The following is a 25,939-nucleotide window of genomic DNA, read 5'->3' on the forward strand; positions in this document are numbered from 1 at the left end:
TTGGTGTTCTAATCGGTGGTTACAACTTGACCCTCACTTCCTCAGTGCTGCTTTCAACTGGTGAGTCTACCCTAACTACATGGATGGCCCACTGTCATCCCAAACTTAATGTATAAATGTAAATAAAATCATAATTTTTTATCCTGCAACTTTACCGTATTTGTTTATTGTTTTTAATGAGGTTGGGTTTTTTTTTTGGGGGGGGGGGTTTGTATGTGTGGCGTTTTCAGGGTTTTCTATAAACAGAATTATGTCATCTGCAAAACGTGACACTTTTACTTCTTCCTTCCCAATTTGGATACCTTTTGTTTTTTTCTCTGGCCTGATTGCTCTGGCTAGGACTTCCACAGCTATGTTGAATAAAATGTTGAGCGTGGCATCCTTGTTTTGTTCCTAATTTTAGAGGAAAAGCTTTTAGTTTTTTACCACTGAGTATGATATTGGCTAAGGATTTGTCATATATGGTCTTTATTATGTTGGAGTACTTGCCTCTTATTCTCATTTTATTGAGTATTTTAATCATAATTGGATGTTGTATCTTATTGAATGCTTTTTCTGCAACTGTTGATAAGATCATATGATTTTTACCCTTTGTTTTGTTAATGTGGTGTATTACATTGATCCTTTTGTATACATGGAACCATTCTTGTACGCCTGGAATAAACCTTAATCATGATGTATTATTTTTGTAATGTATTGCTATCTTCAGTTTGCTCATATTTTGTTTATGATTTTTCCATCAATACTCATCAGAGATATTTGCCTGTAGTTTTTTTTTTTTTTTGTGCGTGTGTGTGTGTGTGTTATTTTTGCCAGGTTTTAGCATCAGAGTTATGTTGGCCTCATATAATGTATTAGATAATAACAAGTGGTAGAGAGGTTTTGAGAAGAAACCCTCATTCATTGCTGGTGGCAATGTGCACTGGTACTACCACTATGGAAAACAGTTTGGCAGTTCCTCAAATCATTACGAATAGAGCTATCATATGATCTAGCAATCCTTCATCTAAGAATCTATCACAAAAACTTGAAAACATTTATTTGCAAAGATATATGCACCTCTATACTCATTGTAGCATTATTCATAGTGGCCAGGACATGGAGACAACCAAAGTGTCCTTTGATAGAGTATTGTGTAAAGAATATGTGGTACATATATACTATGAAATACTACTCAGACATGAAAAAGATAAAATACTTCCTTTTGAAATATCCTGGATAGACCTTGAGAATATTATGCTAAGCAAAATAATTCAATCAGAAAAAACTAAAACTTATATGATTTCACTCATATGTGAGACATAAAACTAAAACTCATAGACACAGATAACAGAATGGTGGTTACCAGAGGGAAGGGGTGGGGGGTCATGGGGACAAATATATGGAAATGGAAGGTAACTTGACTTTCGGTGGTGGAAACACAATGCAATGTACAGATTACATATTATAGACATATACACCTGAAAACTATTTAATACTATTAACCAATGTCACCCCAACAAATTTAACTTTAAAAAATCAAATTTCTCCTTACTCACTTCTAATTTCCCTAGTTCTGTTGACATTAATATCATTCTCAAGAACTCCAGGCTTAAAACTTGACATGTCCTTTGACATTTTTTACTGTCACTAAACCTTGATAATACCCTCAAATATCTTCTTGTCCACTGCCTCACAGCAGTCCCCACTTCACCACCCACAGCCATTCTCCTTGACTTTTGTAATTCTGATGCATCTGTCCTAATCTCCCCGAATGTTGTGGTATAGGGACACAGCTCACCATCACCTATTTCCCTTTTCTTTAACTGCTATTGAATATATACTTGTTTAGTCATCTCACTATAAACTTGACAAAGAGACCATCTCTCTTTTCTTTATCGTGGCCTTGTCAGAGCCTCACACAACATCTGACACATGAAAATATATACATACATGTTAAGTGGAACATACATAAATAATTATTCATTTAGATCATTTTCCCCCACAGAGTTTTCGGGCTGATTTTTATTTGGTCCTCACAATAGTATTGAAGCAGGGATGTTTACCACTAAACTTCAAAAGGTTTTCACCAAAAATGCTTAAAAAGAAAAAATGTTTTACACACTGAAGGGGGCTTATTTATTTAAGGGAAAAGGTGCTTGAGCAGAACCTGCAATTTCCTTATTATGCCAGATGAATGAGGTGTTTCCATGCTCCAATTAATTGAGTCATTTTTCCTTTGAAAATGAATGTGCCATCATTACAAGTACAACTGTCACGTATACCAGTTTCCATGAATCATGGGTTCAATCATGTGCACTCTTAGGGCTTACTCAATTTCTTTGAAGATAATACTGAGACCCTGACTGGTTCCAAGTCAATGTTATTAGATATTAATAAAACCACAAAAAATTGAAGAGGGTGGTTTCCATCCAGATAGGCCATGGGCACCAAAGCTTGTGGTTCAGCAAATGAAGGAAGCAAATACTTATCATTTATACCTGCCATTCTCTGCCATAATTCTTTTCCTCTGGGACAGCCAATAAAGTTCAATTAACAAAGTGCCCCATCCAAAATTATACTTTTGTCAAAACATTAATATATAATTGGATACTCGGGTCTCAAGAGCTGAGGTTAGAAAAAAAAAACTGGTTTGGGCTTATAAATGATGATAATTAATGTAAGCAAATTAGCTGAGTTTTCAACTTTGATAATATTCTCAGTGACAATACTAAATGAGACTGAAAAATAGCTCTTTGGGCTAGGAAGATTTGTAAGAGGTCCTGGTTTATATTTTTTACTCCCTCACAGCTTAAAAACTACATTTAAAAATAGTGCTACAAATATTCAATTATACAGGGTTTAAATATATATATATTTAAATTACATATAATATATTTAATATAAATTAATATAAAATATATTTATTTTATACATAAGTTTGTATAAAACTTATGTATAAAATAAATATATATTAGAACATATATATATTTATATATGTTCAAGTGGAATATATTCTCTAGAATAACACATTACCATCTTATTTTCATCTTGGCTTAAGTAACAGTAATAATAGCCGTCAATATTTCTCAGCATATGCCATACTAAGTACTTATATAGTCAATTTAATTTACAATCTCATTTATTCTTACAATATGTGTTTTTATAAGCCATTAGTATTTCCATTTTTCACTTGAAGACTAGCCTTTCAAGAATTTAACTATCTTGCCTCTTTCCTTACTACTAATAAATGAAAGGAGCTGAGTTTTCAATTCAAATCTTTCAAATGTACAAATTCACACTGCTGCCTCTGTGATAAACTATCCTCACAGGTGCCAGGTCTTAAGTCATGCGGTGTCTAGACTTAGGTCTTGCAAAGTATTTAAATGAAAAAAACAACATTTCACTTCAGGCTACAGTGTTCACAATTAGACCTGGGTTTGAAAATTAGCCCATTTTGTCTCTATAAACATGTGAATTTTTACTTATTTCCCTCTGATTCTTCATTGGTTAAATGGGTCTCTTATTTAGAAAATAGTTCCTTCATTTAAACAGAAAATATTAATAAGCACCTACTGCAGGGGTCCCCAAACTACGGCCCGCGGGCCGCATGCGGCCCCCGGAGGCCATTTATCCAGCCCCCTGCCACACTTCCGGAAGGGGCACCTCTTTCATTGGTGGTCAGTGAGAGGACCACATTGACCATCTCATTAGCCAAAAGCAGGCCCATAGTTCCCATTGAAATACTGGTCAGTTTGTTGATTTAAATTTACTTGTTCTTTATTTTAAATATTGTATTTGTTCCCGTTTTGTTTTTTTACTTTAAAATAAGATATGTGCAGTGTGCATAGGAATTTGTTCATAGGTTTTTTTTTTTATAGTCCAGCCCTCCAAAAGTCTGAGGGACAGTGAACTGGCCCCCTGTGTAAAAAGTTTGGGGACCCCTGACCTAATGTGTGCTGGGCATTGTGTTGTGCAGCAGGGGTAGCATGATAGAGAGCTCCAGCCCCCGTGAAATATACAAGCTAGAAATTCTAAATGTCTTCCAGAATTTATACCCCTATAATAATTTTTAATAATGGAGCATTTCAATATTCAAATGGCTTAACCACTACTGACCAGAGCCCTTCCTAATTAATTCATTCATTTTTCTTTACATTCACAAAAGACTCTCAAATTTCTCCTCTTGATTAGTTCTTCTACACAGAAGCCCTGCTTAACCTGAATTTATAAGTAATGACTGGTTTATTCATTTATTTGTTATTTAGGCATGTGAGTGTGTACACATACACATGCTCATTTCTAGCAAGGCTTTAAGATGGCCTGTTAGTTAATTTAAGAACTTCTTAGCTGGTTGCCCTTAGCAACAGTCTTTAGCAGTTCTGCCTAGTTAACCAGAACAATTTCTTAAAGGGAATGAAGCATTCAAAGGAGTTTAGCAAACAGAAGGAAAATAAACTAGTTTTAAGTGAACTTAATTCAGAAGGAGTTACACAGGGATTGACAATTCAGCTTTTGTCAGGATAGAGAAAATGGTGGTGCTGAGACGTGTCACACACAGAGGGGAAGATTCTAGTGGTCGCCTTTCCCGGGGCATCACGGCAGCCAGGCTCCTGCCTTGTCACCAGAGCCAGGCCCCCTATCCCATGCTTTCCCAGCTCTTCTCCACAGTCCTACCATAAATCACTCAATGCTGCTAAAGACACCAGACAATGCCTGGACTCAGAGGCTGCCAAAAAGATAAGAGCTGGTGTCAGTTTATAAGAAATGAAAGCAGAGCACTTCTCTGCCAGTGGTTAGAAAACCATAAATTGTTTTAAGATGGTAATTCACCAAATGTTAGTTAGTAGGGGATGTTATGTTCAGAGTTATTTATTTACTCATTCATTCCTTGACCAACTTCTGCGTGTCAGTGGTAAAGATTGAGGAACTTATTTCATTCTTCATTAACATGTATTTGTTAAATACAGCTTTGCTCTCATGAAGTTGAGGTCAGTAGAAATGCATGCAGCTAAAAATACCCTAAAAGTAAACGATGATGGGTATCATTATGTGACAGGCAAGAGAAGCTGTGAGAAAACTAGGCCAGGTCCTTCCTCTTTGAAATTAAGAGTAGGTCTCATTTGCATAAAATAATTAAGCAGAAAAACTACATAAATCATTCATTCAAAAAACACATATTGAGCATTTAGTATATTGTGAGCACTACACTAGTAGCTAAGTGTTCCAGATGGTAAGTCCCAGACTCTTGATACCTTGTGTTATTTACAGGCTTGTGACAATTCAGCTCAATATGACAGCAACAAGTCAACAGCTCTGTGGGAGCAGAGAGGTGATACGGTAGCCAGGAGTCCCTTATATGAGAAGATGACACAAACTGAGTCCTGAAAGGATGAGCCATGCTATTAAAGTTTCATTGATCTGTTCTCTCCTTGGAAAGAACCCAAACCATTTTCAGGCACTGGGCAAGTGAAGAGGAGAGACACTCAATTTATTTGCTAAGTAAACTAATAATATTCTTGCTGGGCAGGCAAGTAGAATGTTTATATGCAATCATTAAATGATAGTACAAGGTGCTAGTTGGTTCATAGCCCAAAGCAGCTATATAGTGAGTATCTTGAAGGCTCTGAACAGACAGGCTGTATGCAAGGCAAGGAACTCAAACTGTCCAATTTATCAGGATAATTCATTTAAAAGTAAGCAACTGTAGCCACACCAGGTGAACCACCTCATTAATATATTTTAAATGGCATATTGGAATACCTTGATAGCTTCATTACAAATTAACACACAATTAGATTAAATGGAACTAAGTCTGTGATAGGTAATAAAGTGGCTTCAAAACTATCACTACCTAGAATGCATAACATCAGGTCCTTAACATCGATACTCTGGGATTGAGAAAAGTTATTTTGGGAAATCTGCTTTTTTTTTTTCAGATAGAAAGTACTCTTGATATGTACATAGTTTTTTTTTTAAAAAAAGTCAAACCTTTGTAAATCCATGTAAGTTTATTCATTATCTCTTAATGTGCTAATAATTGAGTTTAACTTCAACTTCAATTTAAGTTGAAGTTGCTGCAGAGTTTTCCTAAACTGTTTTAGAAAGGAATTAAGTGAACTAAAACAACATCAATTACATGTGAAATGGACAAATTAACCAATAACTGCAAAAGAAATTTAGGGTCTGCCAGATAGATCTCTTCTCTAAATATCCATATTGAGAAGACATACACCAATGCCAAATGCTCATTGAAAATTGCAAAATAATACATTCTGAGTTGCCCTATTTGATCAGAAAATTTAGAAATTGCTTTCCTGAATCCATATGAATGGAATAAAAACTATGCATGTGGTCTGGCAATGTTTAAAATTTGCTAGGCCTATAAATATAATTATGCAACCAAACACCTAGATTTTGCTTTTGTTAGTATAAAACTGATTCATCTAAAATCAATTTTATAAGCAATATTTTTTTTTGCTTGCCTAGAACTCAGACATCCTACCACCTAGACCATCTTTTTAAGAGACAAAGATACTCATTTTTCAAAGATAATTGGGTCCACAAATCCTTGTGACAGAAGTAGCAGGACTTTAGCATATAATCCTTGTGGAGTTTCTTGACTTAACATTCTAAGTATAAATAACTGATAATGGAACTGTACACAAAACTGACTTGACCAGAAGTAAGAAGGTTATCTCCAGGTCCTGGATTCCTGAAATGGGATATAAAAGAATGAAAGAGAAAGCCAACAGTGCCTTCATCTGGCCCAACCACAAACACTTTGTGCTATTAGGGACACAGACACATCAAATTTACAGTTAAGAGCTACCTATAAGAGGTTAGCAAGCATAGGAAAGAAGGGACCCATAATTCAGTCATTTAACTCAACTTCTGCCCTTACCATCTGAAATGTCTATGTCTTTATTGGACAGGTGCAATTTTATTTGATTTGGTACACATTTGCTGAGCCCCTATACTGTGTTCCTTCAGCTCCTCAAGATTATCTATGTATGAGTAACACATAGTCATTTTGATTACATTTCTGCCCTCTGTTCTTGGCAGGATCCTGGGAATATCTTGGGTGATGGCTTTGGAAGCACGTTCAGTCCCTAGAAAATGCTTTAAGGAGGGACAAATGAGAAAAACAGTCTACTTTCCCTTTGGGGCTTAAAGTGACAAACCTGAGCTTAAACCCCAGTTCCAGCACTACATGCTTTGTGACTTTGGGCAAGGGACAGTGCCATTCAGAAAACATGAATATGAAACAGATTTTAAATAATATCAAATTTATCCCTGACTAGTTGTTGGATCACCCAATAATACCATGGAAGACAGAGTCTTCAGCCTGATACTTGAATGTCTCTAGTAAAGAAAATTTTAAACTCAATGTGCTTTAGTTTTCCTCATCTCTAAAATGTCTACTTCACAGAGCTGTTGTGTTGAGGGACAAAAGATAACTAATTTCAAAATGCCATCCATATAATAATGATGACCATTATTTAAAAATATAAGTAAGATCAATATTAAAGATTTTTCTCTACATCGTCAGATAAAACCTTCACAAAGAGGTAGGCCCTACATGCAGCTAGCAAATACACAGTCCTCATTTCCAGCCTCTTAAACCCTCTGACCTCCTTCATCTGAGAACCTCACTGAAATTCAATGTCTACTTTACCAGGAAAACAAAGGTACGGTTTGCAAAGCCTGGTTTCCTATTTCCCTACAGTTTTTTTTTTTCCTTTGCAAACTTTTCAAGATAAAATTCAACACCTCAGAGTCCTGGAGGATGCCTGATCTCCCTTCAGCCAAAACAGGCATCCGGTTTCGACAATATATGAGATCATAGCATCCTTACTAATACAGCTGTAGATAAAAACCTGTCAGCATTTTCATTATACAGCCTTTTTCTTCCCTCCGGGTTGAGAGACCAACCATAGCAATTTGCGGGGGAAATGGCTCCAGCAAAGGGCGATGCACAAGGCTCAAGTCCAGAGAGAAAATGTTTTCATTTTACAGAACTCAGGGAAGGTTTATTTGGGAATTAAACAGGCTGCAGAATTGCAGGGGGCATTTCTTTCTGACGATCATGTGTTCTTTTAAACAAAGACAACAAGGGTGTTTTTGTTTGTTTGCTTACTGATATGTAAAACAAACTTTTCTCAGGCAGCCAATGTTAGGAAAAGGGTTATCTAACCTAATACAGTCAGAAATCAATGCCTCCCGTAACAGCTGTGACAGCATACACATTACTGAACCTGCACTAACAGGGAAGTACTTTTGGGCTTGGAAGCATTCTCTCATAGACTCTCTGAGGTCAAATCCTGGTGGGAGAATTATGCCAGCATTACTTCCAATAGGAGAAAATGGGATGTATTAATAATATGCTAGAGATGATAAATAAGATCTTCCTAGCAAAATGACCACAGAGTGAATATTCAATAAAGGTGGGTTGAATATAGCTAATATCTGATCTGGTTCACACAGTAAACTTTGTTTCCCACTCCAGAATCTTAGATGTCAAAGAGAAAAAGCCTCTTTCTAGGCTACCATACTATGCCCACATAAATGCAAGTGAAATGGGGAGGGAGGGACTGGATGTGAGAGAGGGAGAAGAAGAAAACTACTTTCTATTTAATGGCTATTGCATGCCACAGTATTCCTTGTTGTTTTATTTGGTTAGTATAAGTCCACTAACTCTATCTTATCTCCATTGTACAGATGAGGAAATTGAAACTCAGATGAGAGAGCTTACCCCACATACTAGAGTGATGGTCCAGTCACACCACACCTTTTAATACCACCCTCCAGCCTCAGGACCTATTTTTTATTTCCATGTTTGCATACCCAGAGGCGCATGCAGGCTTATGACTCATGAAGAGTATCTCTCTGCTTCATCCGGATGGTATAATAGATAAGGTATAGTCTAACACTCTCTCCCCCTCTACCTCCTCCTTTTTCCCTTTCCTTCTTCCATACAAAAAAAAAGGTGTACCTTCAATGTCACGCCACTACTTTCTGATATCATGTTCTTTCAACACTGGCAAAGACGTGTTGGATCACAGATATCAATAGTAGACTTGAGTCCAACACCAAAACTCCTTTTTCTTTCTGATCTCTTCCAATGCCATGAAAAGACCAAATTAATCTTAATTACCTCCCAAAAGCCTTCTATAACTATACTAAAGCATTTGTTGATTCTTTTGTCTTTTCATTGACTGTAGCAGAGATTTCCAATGGATCAAAGTATGAGACTAGTTTTAAAATATGAACTGTTTTGAGGATCCTCAATTGTACATATGAAGAGATGGTATCACATAGAAATTAGGCCCTAGCCAGTTGGCTCAGTTGGCTCATCATGTGGATGTTCCAGGTTCAATTCCTGGTCAGGGCACATAGAAGTGCCCATCTGCTTCTCTACCCCTCTCCCTCTTGCTTCTCTCTCTCTCTCTCTCTCTATTCTCCTCCCCTCCTACATGATTAGAGCAAGTTTTGGTTCTGGCGCTGAGGATGGCTCCATAGTCTCTGCCTCAAGTGCTAAAAACTGGCTCCTGTGGCAATGAAGCAATGGCTTCAGATGGGCAGAGCATCACCCTCCAGTAGGCTTGCCAGGTGAATCCCAGTTGGGGCACATGTGGGAATATGTCTCTGCCTCCCCTCCTCTCATTAAATAAATAAATAAATAAATAATTTAATGGCTCCTTTCATGTAGTTATTTTGCAGAGTATGTAAGTTCATTTAGGTAAAATCCTTAACACAGAACCTTGTGCCTGGTTATCACTCAGTAAGAGTTAGCCCAATCTGTCCTGTTTGTTATTTTTATATGTATATTTCTTAGTGCTGGTACACTAGCCAAACTGAAAGAATCCCAAGAAAGGGACTGTATCTAATTATGTTGTGTATACCTACTATAATGCTAAATATAATAGATATGCTCAAGAGAGAGCTAGAAAATGATTAATGAACAAATGTACCTACCATTCCACAGGTGGAACTTTTTGCCAAACACAGAGAGGATAGTTGAAGACATGGCTCCAAAGGGAAAATTCAAAGTCTCCTCATCTTAGATAACAAGCCAACTGACATGGTAGTAGCCACTATGTTATTTGAGATCTTATGAAAGTAATATCATTAATCATTATTTGATACTATTATTATTTGAAATATAAGGCAGTGATATGAATTCTTGGGTGGTTTAAACTATAACGTGCATGTTAAGGAAGTTAGAGCATTGGACCAGTATTTTAGAGATTATGACTGTTTTTAGTGTGCCCACTCATCAAATAAAATTATTTAAAACACTGCAGAAACATGGGCAAAACTTTAATAAAGATAATGCAATGGAATACCATACAGATAATATGTATTAGAAATTCTATACATATATACTCATACACAATGTTTTAAAAATACTTTATTTATGAGTTTTTCAGAAGCCATTTGACACAATCATTTAAAATTTCATAGAAAAAAATATTGTTGAATACTTAATCACCACTGCAATGTACAATATGTTCATAAGGCTGACAAGAATATTCATATATCAATATAAATGGAAAAGTCATTAAAGTAACATTGAATGATATATACTTTTCTATATCCAGAGTTATATAATCTGTGATTTATAATCAAATAAATTCATGACCTTCTAGAGAAAACAAGCTGCAAGATTCTTGCTACAAGATACTCATGGCATGAAGATTCAAATGTATTTATAATTTATTATTTCCTCTATAACTTGCTAGACAAGATAATTTACAAGTGGCGTGTCTAGGCATCTTACCTTGGTAGTTTCAAGATGCATTAGTCAGGATTCTTCAGAGAGACAAAGAGATTTATTATAAAAATCTGGCTTATTCAATTATAGAGGCTGAGAAGTCCAAAAATCTGCAGTTAGCATGTCAGAGACCTGGGAGAGCCAATGTGTAGTTTTAGTACAAGTTTGAAGGCCTGAGAACCAGGACAGCTGATGGTATAGGATCCATTCCAAAGACTAGCAAGCCCAAGACCCAAGGAGAGTTGATATTTTAGAGTAAGACCTAAGACCACAAAAGTCTGATATCCCAGGTCAAGGCAGTCAGGCAGAAGGAGTCCTTCTTACTCAGTCTTTTTGTTCTATTCAGTTCTTCAGCTGATTGGATGAGGCCTACCTACACCAAGGAGAGCAATCTGCTTCACTAAGTCAAAAGAGTCAAATATTAATTTCATCCAGAAACATTCTCATGGCACAGCCAAAATAACATTTAGCCAAATGCCTGGGCACCCCACTACCCAAGTTCATACATAAAATTCACTGTCACACCAGGATAACACATTGAATAATTCATAGTCTGTTTCAGCTCTAGGAAGTTTGATAGCACAAGAAGTTCTGTGGCAAACTGCCAGAGGAAAATGAAAAATGAACTATAACAAAATACACACTATTTATTTTTTCACTAACTCGTTCACTAAATATTTACAAACACCTAAATAATTTACTCATTCCTTCAACAAATACTTATTGATTTCCTTGTATGGATCAGACACATGTTTATGTACTAAATCTTTTAGGCAGTATTTGAAATGAATATGATATTGCTCCTGAACCTAAGGAGCTCATAGCTTAGGTGGACAAACAGAATAAGTAAAAAAATTTACAATTGAATATTATGATTAAGATGGACTATTATAATTAAGATTCAGTATTGAATGTCACAGGTATCCAGAGGTAATTTAAGTAAGAAGGGATTTGGGATGATTTTACCATATGAACTATGAATCTTGATCTGGATATGTATAAGTATGAGGCAAAAGGCTTAAGGACAAATATGAAGTGCTTCCAGATCTTAGATTTGGTGACTCAACATTTCTTTTTGTGACATACTTCCGTGGTCATAGAACATTTAACCCTCCCTGTCTTTTACTATTTAGGGTCCCTGCTCCAATTTTTACTAATACAAATAAAATTTGAAAAGGACCTTGAACTGGCAAGTATACTTTGTCAAATGGGACACAAGGCCCACACAACCTGCTTCTTTGGGACACTAGGCATCTGTCTCACTCATTAGCTCATTTTTCATTTTCTCTTTCTGGGTCAGATTTGATCTAGAATTTTTTTCTTTTTCTGCTGTAAATGATGTAAACTTTTAGATTCTGCTTTTTGTTGCATAAAAACACTTTAATAATGTGTCGCTAGGTTAAAGTACATCGCATTTACTGACGGATACATTTCAACGTACTAACTAAGGAACAGTGTCCAACTTTTCACCAACAATTTCCAACTTCTCACCAGTTTGCAAAGTGCTTTAGTAAAATGGAAGACAAAAATATGTACTGAATATTTACCACATTTCTGGCATTGTGCTAAATGTTTTCATATGTGTTATATCACTTAATCTTACATCAGTCCTATAAGCAAGGTGTTATTTCTCTTGCTATTTTGCAAATAAATCTTTTCAGTTTCTCTCTTCTCACCTTGATTTTCAACTTCCACTTCATAGTTAGAGATTATGGTATAGAAAAATAACATTAAGTTAGAAATTAGGAGATCTAGTTCTAGCTATGGTTCTGTGATTTGCTGTATACTCTTGAGAAAGTCACCTCCTTTCTATATGGTTTCATAAAGAAAATGAATTCTACAGAAAAGGGTGTATTAGATCAAACTCTTCTAAAAACTAGCTTTATAATAAGGTTAAGTCCTCTGGTAGGTTGTGCCTTACATTAGAAATTCAGATTTATTCCAGAAAGATAAGTAAAAATTATATTTTTATAAATTGACTCCTAAATTAAAGGCACTTATAGGAAGTTGCTATTTGAAAGAACCCTATAGTTAATTCTGGAAATGAGTGTAGGCTCTAGATATAAACTACTTGGGCTCCAATTTTGGATATGCTACTTAGAAGCTGTATGACTTTAGGCAGGTTATTTAAACACTATATGTCTCACTAGTCTTAACTCTAACATGGAGATAACTATTATGCCCAGTTGTAAAGGTTATTGTGATGAGGATGTGAGCTGACATTTATAAAGCATGTAGAACAATATCTGGCACATGGTAGGAGGTTAGTGTATATGTGTTGGGACAAACACTTTTGTCTTGACAGTGTAAATAACTGTTCCCCTAAGATACCCATGTTGAACATAAGCAACTAAATTTTTTGAATATTAGATATTTTAAAACTTGGACATACCCAGTATAGTCATGGAACTCCTATTAACTTAAAGTCTAACAGTTTTAACTTTATTCACAGGAGAAAAAAACCTAATTACCTTTTATTTATAAATCTGTAAAGTAGAGGAAAAATATTAAAGCTGGATAATATTATGACATATAAAGTAACTTGTGGCAATGTTAAATTTACACAGACAGCTTTAGAAGAAATGTAGCAAAACCCATAGTCAAATCTGAAAATATTTAAAAGATATGTTATAGTAATTTTACTTATTCTAGACTGTCCAAAGGAAATAATGCCAGATCCACAAAATGTTTATTACTGAAGTTATATATTTTATTTACTTTCAATATTAGGAAATTTGGATAAAAAACCAAAATATCCAAAAATAAGGATGGCTATCTGTTATACAGTTATTAATATATATATATATATATATATCCTAATATAATCTTAAAAAATTCAATAATAAACTCAATGTGATTACAACTACATTAAAAAAATATGTTCTATGTAGACCAACAATAACAAAATAGTACCAGGATAATATACACTAAAATATTAGCAGTTTTTATCTCATCTTTTAGGATGATAGTACTTTCTAAAATTAGTTCTATTTCTGATTTATTTTTTTAATTTATTTCAATGACTACGTGTTACTTTAAAATAAAAACAGGGATTTTTACACTATAGAGTTGGGTGGAGGAGCCCATGCTGGAGAGCGGAGGGGGGCCACATGGAGGAGCGGAGAGGCAGCCGTGGTGGCAGAGTGCTGGGTGAGGGGCCAGTTTGTGTGGGGTTTGTGCAGAGAGAGGGAGATGGGGAGCAGAGGTGAATAAGGCTGGTGAGGTAGAGACCTTTGGTTCTAGGAGGCTCGGATAGGTCAGTGGCTTTGTGTAAAGCCAGTAGCCACGGCCACCATCACAGCTGCCTGGCCGGTGCAGGTTCGCTTTGGATTTGGACAGACAGTAATGAAACAACAGAGACAAGAACTGTTGGGCCATTGGCTTTGATCCTAGCTTGCACCCGGTGGCAGGAAGTGCACAGAGTGAGAAGGCACTTTCCTTTCCATTCAGGGCTCCCAAAGCTACTGACTTGTCCGAGTTTCCTAGAATCAGGGGTTTCTGGCTCGCCAGCCTTGTTCACCTCTGTTCCTCATCTCCTTCTCTCTGCACAAACTCTGCACAGGCTGGCTTCTCCCTCAGTACTCCACCATCTTGGCTGCCTCTCCTCTCCTCCACGTGGCCTTTCTCTGCTCTCCTCTAGTATGGGCTCCTCTGCCCCATTTTATAGTGTAGAAATAAAAACCTTTAATCCAATATACAAACAAGGAAGTCTCTGATACAAAGTCACTTAGGGTGGGAGAGACTTAGTCTTAAAACTAAGCCTTAGGCTATAACCACCCTGCTTGTTTACAGCCTGTCCCCCCACACCCAATGCAAACTATAAGCGAGCAAACATATATTCATATTTACAAACTTATTTGACTAATATTTTGGGAGCCCTGAGTGGAAAAGGGGGTGTTTTCCCACTGTGTGTATTTCTTGCCTGCTGGTACAGGCTGGGCTAAAGGTAACGGTCCACCAAATAAATAAACAAACAAACAAACAAACAAACAAACACCAAGAATACACCAAAATAGTCAAACATTTTTAATATTCAAAATATTCACTGAAAAAAAAAACTGTCTTACCAATCACAAAATATACATACTGATGTATTGATTAATAAATCCTCTGGGATCACCACTTTTTTATAACAAAGTTGGCCATGTATAAATAAACAAATAAGCAAACAAAACCATTTCACCACAGAGTCTTTCTAGGCAAGAAAAGGAATTCTGGGAGAGGCTGGCGACTGCCAGAGGGTTTCAGGGAACTGTCCACCAGGGAGGTGCTGACCGGCACTTTAATACTGGGAGATTATAAAAGAACAGTCTGTCTGGAGGTTGGGATTCCATAGCCTACTTTTTTGAACAACAAACTCTTTTTCTCCTATGAGATTTTAAGGTCAAGCAGGAATTGTGAGTTTTCTGTATTAAGGAAGGAAGTGAACTCACCTCCCTCAATAAACTTGTAATTCCTGAAGGGAAAAAATGGTGTCATACTTACATTTGTATCTCTAATGCCTATTACAGTGCCTGAAATAGAGCCTAGCACAGAAAGACACTTGACATTTATAGTCATAGGTCTTACAGTCAGTTAATGAAACTGAATGACAGCCAAGATACAGCAAGGGTAGGGTCAGGGCTGGAGATTAAGTGACAAAACAAAATTACTTTGGGTTTCTGCCTCAAAATCTCAAGTTATTCAGTACCCTTCAAGCCATTACTAGAAATTTGGATAAATAAGAACATATAGTTTAAGTGGGTTTTTTTCTTTGAAACTGACAAAGTCTGATTTACCCATGAACATGGTTTTAGACTTTGCTATGCTAAATATCTTCCAGGATAGACAAATATTCATACTAATAATTTTAGTTTCAAATTTACTAGGTAGTATTCAAAAGCACACATTTTTGGAGGCTCCATATTGATAGCTATATCTTCATAAAGTATTTTTCAATAATTATTTAAATTCTACTTTTATTGTTCAAAGATTCAACTAAAATCCTTATTTTATATTTTTTCTTAAATAAAAATTCTTATTAATAGTCATCTACCACATCATTTGACTTTGAGACCATAGAGGACAAGACTTATTTATTGCCACTTCTCCACTGTCTAACGTTAATTGGTTGCTCAATGAATATTTGTTGAGTGAATGGAATAACAGTATCATGTTTTCATTAATTTTTATAAACCCACTTTGCCTTATGAATGTTTTATCAATATATGTTTTCTACATTTCATATAAACACTTAGCATAGAGAAAAATAACTTTAAGAGAAATAATGACCAAGCTCCCAGTACAGATTAATAATTTACCAAAGGAAATATCCTAACAATAAAAGAGGTTCCTCCTAGAAGTGAGGACCACCCTTAATGGAGCTATGAAAATAACTGATGCCATATAAAATTATTAATCATTTGATGAATGCATACATACTTATTTAAATTGTATTTATTGCATGACATAGTAATATGTAGTGCCATAATTATTACTGGGGCCATTCTACCTATGAGGAAACTAAAACTTTAGAGAAATCATATATCTAGTAAGTGGTACACCTACTTTCAAAACCCAGACCTATATGACATACAATTTATGTTCTGTAGTCATGTTTCAGATAGTGTTGAAGAATTTTACTAGAAGAAGGCTCTATCAGTCTCTTCATATCCAAGATTCTATGGTGGGAGCTTTACATCAACCAGTCTCTAATAAAACCAACCATTGAGTCTAGTATAGTTATAAATACCAATTCTATTGTATAGGAATTATCTTATTCAGATGTCTGGCAAAATCAAAATGGGGTAGGCCTTCTAAAAATATTACTTTATTTTCACAGAGACTTGATTTTTTTTCCCAAAGAATAACACCTACCAACACCCATGATTTGGGTGTTTGACTCTATTGACATGGTTGTTTCACAAACTGATGTTGTTAAACCAGAACACCAAAAGGAAGAGAACATAAAGAAAGTTAAATTAATGTAATTCCCTGGCCTTAAGAAGAAAGTGTGGTTGTAATTATACCAGTTCCCTCAATGATCCAAAATCAGGGGAAAATGAGCCTTAAGGGCTGAAAACATATTCAACTGCATTCTCCACACCAACAACTTATCTTACTTGATTATTAGCTTGTGTTTAATTTTTCTTGACAGGTAATTCACCTTTGTTAAATATCACTTAACACTGCAAAGCAATTCTTATAAGTTTATGGAAATAGATTTTGAACAGTAGCCATTGCTCAGATGCTGCTGTAAATAGCCTTAGGGGAGTGAGTAGACAGAAGCATGGGGGAGGGTGGCAGGTTGCGTGAGGAGAGGATCTAACAAGATATTGGTGGAGTTCACTCACACACATCTTCCTGACAGCGATGAACACACAGTCTTTCAACAACTCTAAGACCTTTGCAGGGATTTCAAAAAGAGTCTAGCTAATCTTTTGATTATCAATAAAAAGTTTTAACTGACTCTAAGGTGCAGCCTATCATATTGAGTAAAAAACCCCACAAATTTCTGGCAATAACTTTACAATTAAATGATTTTATGAAAGATATCATTAGAAAATGTTAGACCCCTGGAGGATCATCATCTACTCCTCTCAATTTATAGAATAAAACCAGAGGTTCAGAAAAGACAGAAGATTCTGTAGGCAGTCAGTATAAGACTCATAATCCTGGACTCCCAATTTTTCCATTAAACCTGCATCCCCATGAGCACTGTCTGTGAAGTTAAATGTGTATGTTTCATTAACTTTACTGCCTAACGCACTTGCCAGAGGGTCCAATCCAGTCGCTGGTATTGTGTTTCAGTACAATAGAGATCATATGATTATGCACTTGGGAATGTGGATTTTCAGTCATTTCAGATGATGCTCTCTTTCCTTAGAGAGTCATCATAGTGGCCACAAAAATGTTTTATACAAACAGGCCAGACAAATCCCACCAGCTTTTTACAATGAGAAGAAAGGAAGGTGTGGAGCTAGGAGTAAGGGGAACTCCGTTCATACCACTCATGGGCTAAGACTGTTCACATACCAAGTTCTATGCACCTTTTCCAGGGTTGCATTATTGAGTCCACTAAAAAAGTTTCAAACAAGGAGCAATGAATGGTAACCTGCTTCAAAAACCTTCAAACCTCATTTCCTTGGGAACACCAATCACCTTTATAAAAATCTGGGGTGGGACAGTTATTCACTAGAAACTTCACTAACTGCGCCACCTCTTGATAAAATTTCTGAGTGTGGATTTCAAGTAGATTGTATAAGCTCAGAGAAAAAATATACAATTGGGGGCAACATGAGCTTGGCTTCATTTTTTTTCCCTGTCTAAAACAAAAATAAGCTCCTCAGCTTTAAAAGTGTCAAATTGCAAATGGATATGTTCAATTTTATCTCAAGTATGCCTCCCATCACAGCTAACCCTGGCTGCCCGTCGGTCTTGTGGGTCAGGGCTCCAGGCAGCGGTCACCCACGATGAGTTCCGGAGCTCACAGACCAGCGGCCAGAAGCCCAGTCACTAACTAAATGTATAATGAGATCCCAAGCAGAGAGCACCCTAAAGCGCCCCCTTTCCGAAGCGTATCTGCCCGTGGAGCCTCTGTACACTAGAGACCAGGGTCCTGTCACGACCGACTTATCAACCCCACATCGGATGCCAGAAAATCAACGTACTCTCCAGGCCCCCCGAACACAGCTGGCTCCCAGAGAGCGCGGAGCAGGTCGTAGCTTCTGTCACTCTCCCGACAGACAGACAGATAAACAAACAACAAAAGAACTGTTCGCACCCCCAGGGAGGCAGCATGCATTAAAAAGACATGAACCTCGTCCTACCTTGCATCCAAACATCAACGACAAAGTGTTGTTGGTGCAAGCAACTTTGCAGTGGCAAATCATTGGTGTAACACAGTCAGGGTCCTGAACAACAGGGATCATTCCTTTCGGGCTGCGGCAGTGGCAGCTCGCTGGGGGACGCGACCACACCACGGCGCGAGCCCGGCATGTGGAGCGACCGCCTAGACCGAGCCGCGGCGGCGATCGCCGCCCCCTGCGCCCCGCTCAGCCATCCCAGCGCCGGGAGAAGCAACGCCGAGGGCAAGTAGCGAGCGTCTCGGGGTCTCCCTTTCCTGGAGAAGGATGCGTGGGGGGAGGGACAGAACCAAGATGGGTTCCCCCCCACACACACCTACGGTGAATTTGGGGGAGGTAAGATTTTAAATAAATAAATAAATAAAAATAAAAAGGAAGTCGGGCGCTTTAGAGGAGGGTTCACGGGAGGTGGGGCAGTATTAGCATGTAAAAGGATGTGCCCGCCTACTCGCGCCAGTCACACAAGATTGTCATGAGAGCTGAAGGGGGCTGAAATTATTCTCTGAAGAAGAAGAAAAAAATACTGCAGCTCCAGATTTGGTAAAAAGCCAGTGGCTTGCAGCAATCCAGAGTCACCGTGGGGAGCGCTGGCCCGGCGAGTGAGGTGGGAGGGAGGGGCCGGGAGCGGGAGGGGGCGCGGCACCGGCCAGGCTGGCCCAGCCCCGCGCTAAGTGCGCTCTGTGCCACCGAGGAGTCCCGGTGGTGGGCGCGCTGACTCTCAGCGCTGCCAAGACCCAGAGACTACACTGAGTCCACTTTGCTGCCGCCGCCAGACCCTAGACCTCTGAGGCAAAATTCCTGAGAAGGGGAGGCCCGCGGAACCCTGCTGGGCGCATCCTCCTGGCCCTCTGACAAAGGGTTGCTGGCCTGCAACGGGACCTAAGGTAGAAGTGGGTTGGCAGTGGTGTCCCTGGGGCCCTAGGCCCTTGACTTCTGGGGCAGAGTATTGACTCCCTCCCTGGATGGTAGATTCTGCTTCTAAAGAACCAAAGCTTTATCTAATATAACATTTTTTTCAAACTCAAAAAGGAAGAGTACGGCCCCTCCCCACACTGATGTCTCAGAAGCTCCAAGAAGCCCCAGAAGTATTTCTGTAGTTCCGGAAGTATGAATGTCAAGATTGGTGGATGCTTTATTGGTTTCTTCCTTTTCTTTTTAAAGTGAGGCTGTCAAAATTGCAAAAGACCAAAAAATATCAGCATGTGGCTGGCCCAGCTGCAAAAATGCTTATTGGAGACATAAAAAAAAAAAGTGGTAGGAAGGGTAGAAAGTAGATAAAACCAGCATTCTTTGGGTGTCACCTAAGTCCCTGGCTCTATGCCTTCTCGATGATTTGTCGAAAGAGCAAGAAATCAGGGTGAGGAATCACTCTGGTTCGGGTGATGAGAGTGGCTTTGTGTAAGTCACTTACAGTGCCTGAGCCTCTGTTTGCCCATCTGTAAATGGGGCTAATAGCTACCCTGCAGAGTTATCATAAAGACTAGAGATAATAAACAACATATTTATGCCATAAGCCCCTGTCCTCTTGACTTCTATGGCTTATTTCATGTCTTAGACTTAGAGGTAAATTTTATTGGACACATTTTCTTAGAGGATAAGACTGAGAGGCCCTAAGGGTTACGTCATTTTTCCAAGTCACACAATCAATAAACCATAAAGGCGAGGTTCAAAGAAAAGTGGTGGGAGATTAAAAAGCAACTTCACAGGAGACATCACACACTTCTCCAGAAGCTCGTTCCAAAGTCTCCAGATTTATTTGGGAAGGGTCAGGCCAATCACATTCCCATGAATGTGACACTTTCAAAAATCTCTTTCTAACTGGGCATTGAATGTAGATCTTGAAATACAGCAATGACACAGTCCTAACTCTGCTACAGTAAATTCTGCCAGAACCACGTCAACCTGTCTCATCCCCACCAGCATATTAGACCACTTGTGCTCTAAATGTACAAGAGCCCCGGTGACACTATGCCCTTCAGCCTTATTAAGTTCCAGTAAGAACAGAAGAACAGACTGTCAAGTCAAATGCTGTGTCCTACCAACTTTTTTCACTTATCTATGTTCAAAACACTCCACCCTCCTGTCTCAAGTTAATGGAAACTGAACTTGATTGCAACAGGATTCCCTGGGGTGCCTGTTTAAAAAGATTCTCAGACCCACCCCTGCATTTTCATTCCTTAGGTTAGGAGGACATCAAAGAATCTACATTTTTAAATCCTCCCCCCACCAGTGCTGAGAGGAATGTAGGTCCTGACTACAAAATGAAGACCTTTTTTTTTTTAAAAGAACATTTTTTTCTAATTTTATTTATTCATATTAGAGAGGAGAGAGAAAGGGAGAGAGAGAGAGACAGAGAGAGAAGGGGGAGGAGCAGGAAGCATCAACTCCCGTATGTGCCTTGACCAGGCAAGCCCAGGGTTTCAAACCTGCGACCTCAGCATTTCCAGGTCGACGCTTTATCCACTGCGCCACCACAGGATGAAGACCTCTTAAAGGGAGTCGAGGCAAATCTGGTTCTAACTAAATTGGACAGCTATGCCTCAGGCTTTGAGATGCTTACACTGAGTGCTGAGGTCCTTTACCCAATTGGCTTCTCTATTAGAAATCAAGATTGCTTAAATCAGGTTCACATCTAGGGGCTGCTGGGGCTCAGGAGGTCTAATATATGTGGGCTTAAACATAGCAGATCACATTTAAGAAGAACTCTGGTCTAGTGCCTTCTGTAGAATCTTAAAGTCACATCTCCAGATTAAGTGTATCCCTTAGCATTTTATCCCTTTATGCTACCATAAAATGTGTGATTGTGTGAGCACTTCCACCTACAGAGCATCTATAATTATGGCTGTTTTTCCAAGGGAGAATGGATTCTAAAAAATTGTACAATATTTCCCTTATTCATTAGCCTATAATTTGGATTTCAAACACCCCAAAAGCATTGTATGCTCTATATTGTGATGTTCCAATAATATCTAATACAGTCTTTCCCTAATGAATTACCCAAGCTAAGCCTGACCTCCTATTCTAGGGCAGCATTAAAGGCTGCTATGTTCAAGTTATTTCCCATTTTAAAGTTTGTGCTGGTTTAGATTGAGACAGCCAAATGAAAAAATACAAAGAAAAGAGTATAAATTTATTTGATCCTTTATTCTTTAACTTTAATCAATGAGAGTTCATTTAGTGCTCACTATACACACACACACATGCACACACACACACACTTTGTGTATGTATGTGCATGTTTGTGTGTGTGTGTGTATTTGTTATCTGTTTATATGCATCTGACAAAAAGCTTTTGCTTAATTCTTGTTTTTCAGTAATAGCTCTGGGGTGAATTAAAGGGGAGAGGGGTAGAAGAGGGAATGCAGTTTCCATGACAATGCATTCCATAGTTACAGCCAGTAACCACTATGGTTAAAAAAAAATGAATCACTGTTATCTTTAAGATATGAACACACTGCATTATTGGTCTAAAAAGCACTAATTTAGGAAGATAGTGCATGGGGGTGTACTAAAATATTTTTAGGAGGAGATATTACAATACTAGGGAATACCAGGAGATGATGCACTCATTTTAATAGTCAAAATAACCAGCCTTAATTAGAAATTTCAATGATTGGTAACATTTACAGTTCTTCCCAATAATCATCACTTTTGCAAAATAATACACGACAATGACATAATATTAAACATTTTCCCTAATGACAACATTTCTCAAAATGAATTCATAATCACAGCCACACAAGATAATTCAGGATTATCAGTACATGTGCCCAGGGTATAATTTTAATTTTTTATTATTGTTATTATTATTATTATCCCTAATCAGAAATTGTAACAGTTAAGTAGCATTATTTACTCATCCTTTTCTTTCTTTGCTGATCCTTTACGTAGCAATTTTTAAAAACAGGTGGTTCATGTTGAAAGATAAAGTGTGTATTGGACAGGAGGAGCCATGGTGTTTCTTCCTACTGACTGTGTGACTTTCAGCAAGCCACTCAGACTCTCTGAGCCTCAATTCTCTTGCCTATTAATATGAAATGAGTGTACTTAAAGCATCTCCTTGTTTATTTCCAATGCTGACGTTCTCTGAGTAGGCTTCCAAATATAAGTTCTTAAGAACTTGAGAAGCCATTTTATTCACCTGTCTTCAGAAAATAAACTCTTCTGCAGTGCTCACTATTTCTGCAGTGCTCACTATTTGTTGTGCTCTAAGAAAGTGTTTGCTATATGCACTGTTTTAAATTCAGCAGTGTGCTGGAGCCAGATCCTACTTTTGTTAGTTCATTATTTGTATCTCTTTTGAACTCTTCATTCAGTGACATCATGCTGGTAGCTCGGAATCAACCTCGGAGGAACTACTCACACAACATAAATTGGCAAACGTGATGGATCAAGACTTTCTTCAGAGAAACATTTATCAGAATAGCACTGGTTTAAAATATTTTATCTACATTAATTTATTTAATCAGCACAACTACTCAATAAGAAGAAGGAGGAGGAGGAGGAGAAGCAGGAGGAGCAGGAGGAGGAAATTAAACCACAGAGAGATTAAATAATTTGCTCAGGTTAACAAATCTTGCATACTAGTTAGTTAAATGAGTAAACTAATAAAAATCTTGATGCCTTTCAACCACACGTGTTGATTTCTCCCTCGTGTTAAATATCCTTCAAAGCTAGACTGGGACTCTAGTCTATGTTGCTCCATGAACAGAAGAGAAAAGAGCAGCCTCTATCAGGAACATGATGGTCTCCAGGCAGAAGGAAAATGATCAATGGCTGAATATGCAGTTGCTTTAAATATATTTTTATTCAGATATTAAAACATCTTCCTGTTCACATTTTATTAGCCAGAACATGTCAGTGGCATAGTAAAGGGTCATTCTCTCACAGGGAGGACGGAGAAAATATTGGAAACAATAATAAAATTAGACAACAGCTTAGCTGCATGAGAAAATTAGAATTTGAACCCAAGCAATCTGAATTGAGTCAAGTTCTTAACAACTAGGCCATTTTGCCTGTTATTTACAGCTAATGCATCTCCACTTTTCACCTGCTTTCCATAATCAGGTATGACATTTAGTGACTCTATGAGGGAAATCTTCCCTGTGACTCCTATAAAGAGAGCATAGTAGATTTCATAAACATCAGAGCTTTGAAGCCAATCAGATATACTAGGTTTTGCCGATAATTGCTGTGTGATCTCAACCTTTGCAAGTGAACTTGACTCGAAGGAACCGCTGATCTAAAGCCAGTCCTGATCTCAACCTTTATATTCCTTTCCCTCTCCTGCCTTTCACTGCAGATTGAAGTCCACTTGTTTCACTTAAGCTCTTAGTGGACATGTTTTCCTGCAATTAATTCATCAATAAGTTTGTACCACAAACTATACTTTTATCATTGAGCTTCCTGAAATACATAAGGCAAAGAATTATATAAATATATCTCTTTCTGCCTTCCGTGAATTTACAAACTAATTGAAAAGATTGTTAAGAAGTAAAGGCTAATAGTAGCTCTTTCTGACAATAGGAAAGTACATTTAGTTAAGTACTAATGCATGTACTTCAAGTCCATGGGATATTTGACCAACCTAGTTAACATCTCTGAATGACTATTTCCTGTTTGGTAAAAACTTGATAATGCTATAGGATCCCTGTAAAGCTTAAATAAAATCATGTATTTCGACATGCCTGTCACTTGTCTGGTTCATTCTAAACACTCAGTAAACTGGAGATGCATTATGTTAATTTCATAATCTTTGTTTCAATAAAAGTTTACTGGAGAGAATAAACATATTAGACCCAATGTGTATACTTTCTTTATTCTAAATTCTAACACTCTAACCTTTCTTCACAAATTGTACTCTCCCCCAAAGTCCTCAGACCCTTTCTCAGCCCTCTCATATGTCGCTTATGGAAGAACACACAATTCCAGTGAAGGTGTGGATTAGCATTCAGGTCCCATTCAGAAGACATCACTGCCTATCAGGCTTTCCTTGTGACTGTGGAGTCTGTGTTCCTTGTACTTCCTGAGTGCTTCATTTACATTCACCTGCCTTGGAGTAGAAACCCGTTTGGGTTAGTCACACTGAGTGACTGGTTGACCTTTATTTGAGTCATATTTGGCAGGTTTGCTTGACCTTTATTTGAAATAATTTTCTTGTTTAGTTGTAGTTCACAATGATCAAGTCAATATATGAATGAACACAGAACAAATGAATGTGTGGGCTAAGCCAGGTTTTCCAATGTTCCCACCCAGGTACTAGCTGAACAAGTATAACTCTTTGTCTCCTGATCCAGCCCCCGCCCCCTCCTTCTTGGTTGGAAAGAGTACACCCTTTATGGAGAAAATGCCAGCCCATTAATTCAGAATCAATTTTGACAATTTGTTTTAGCAGCAAGTGTTTTCAAATGATAATTGCCATCACCCACAGGAAGTCCAGGTAAACGTTGGCCTATAAGACTGCTTATGATATTCACCTTCACCATTATTGCCATTTTGATAAAGCAGTTTCAAAATATCATACTCTGCACCACCTGTGAGAATTTCTTCAGTAGAAAACATAAAATAATAATTATAAAAAAACTCTTCTTAAGTCTTGTTCACCAAATTTGATTTCAGTGCTGAAAGAATAATATTTGGGTCTTGGTTTCAGTCCCAGCTTTGACACTTATTATGTAACCCTGAGTAAGTCAGTTAATCTCTCTGAGAGCTAATTTCCTCATCCATTAAAAAAGGGAAAAGGTTGTTAAATAATAACACCTATATTACAGGGTTCCTATGAGGATTCACTAAAATACCATATGTGAAATTACCTATCAAATTGCCTGCTATATATTGTTTCATAGCCAAAAACAGCATTTACTTTTTTATACAGGGTTCACGTGTACAATTCTCTACTTCATCTACACATTGGACTGTGTGCTCATCACACCCAGTCAAGCCTCCTTTCATCACCATTTATCCCCCTTTTACCCTCTACTACCTCCCCAGCCCCCTTTACCTCTTGTAATTACTGTACCGTTTTCTGTGTCTTTGAGGGTTTTTTTTTTCTTTGCTTAATCCCTTCACCTTTTTCACCCATGCCTCAACCCCTTTCTCCTCTGACAGTCTGTTCTCTGTATCTATGAGTCTGTTTCTATTTTGTTAGTTTATTTTGTTCATAAATTTCACATATAAATGAAATCATATGGTACTTGTCTTCCTCTAATTGGCTTATGTTACTTAACATAATGCTCTCCAGGTCCATCCATGCTGTGGCAAATGTTAAGGTTGCCTTTCTTTCTTATGGCTGGGTGGATGTACTACAGCTTTTTATACATTCATCTACTGATGGGGGACT

At 37.7% G+C, this 25,939-nt stretch overlaps 1 protein-coding gene across 6 annotated transcripts in view; it reads right to left on the reverse strand.

Annotated features, from left to right (window-relative positions):
- DLG2 (discs large MAGUK scaffold protein 2) overlaps positions 1-25,939 on the reverse strand; it is a 2,140,731-nt gene that overhangs the window by 1,254,727 nt on the left and 860,065 nt on the right. For 2 of the 6 annotated variants that reach the window (XM_066369783.1, XM_066369774.1), the window contains exon 1: positions 18,565-18,919. The exons of 3 other annotated variants lie outside the window; for them this stretch is intronic. In XM_066369783.1, coding sequence (XP_066225880.1) covers positions 18,565-18,666 — 102 coding nt within the window. In that variant the 5' untranslated portion in view covers positions 18,667-18,919. Of the gene's footprint in view, positions 1-18,564; positions 18,920-25,939 lie in introns of those variants that run through there. One more of the 6 variants, XM_066369802.1, reaches the window with a different exon arrangement.

This window comes from Saccopteryx leptura, chromosome 1, assembly GCF_036850995.1.
Source record: "Saccopteryx leptura isolate mSacLep1 chromosome 1, mSacLep1_pri_phased_curated, whole genome shotgun sequence".
Taxonomy (NCBI): domain Eukaryota; kingdom Metazoa; phylum Chordata; class Mammalia; order Chiroptera; family Emballonuridae; genus Saccopteryx; species Saccopteryx leptura.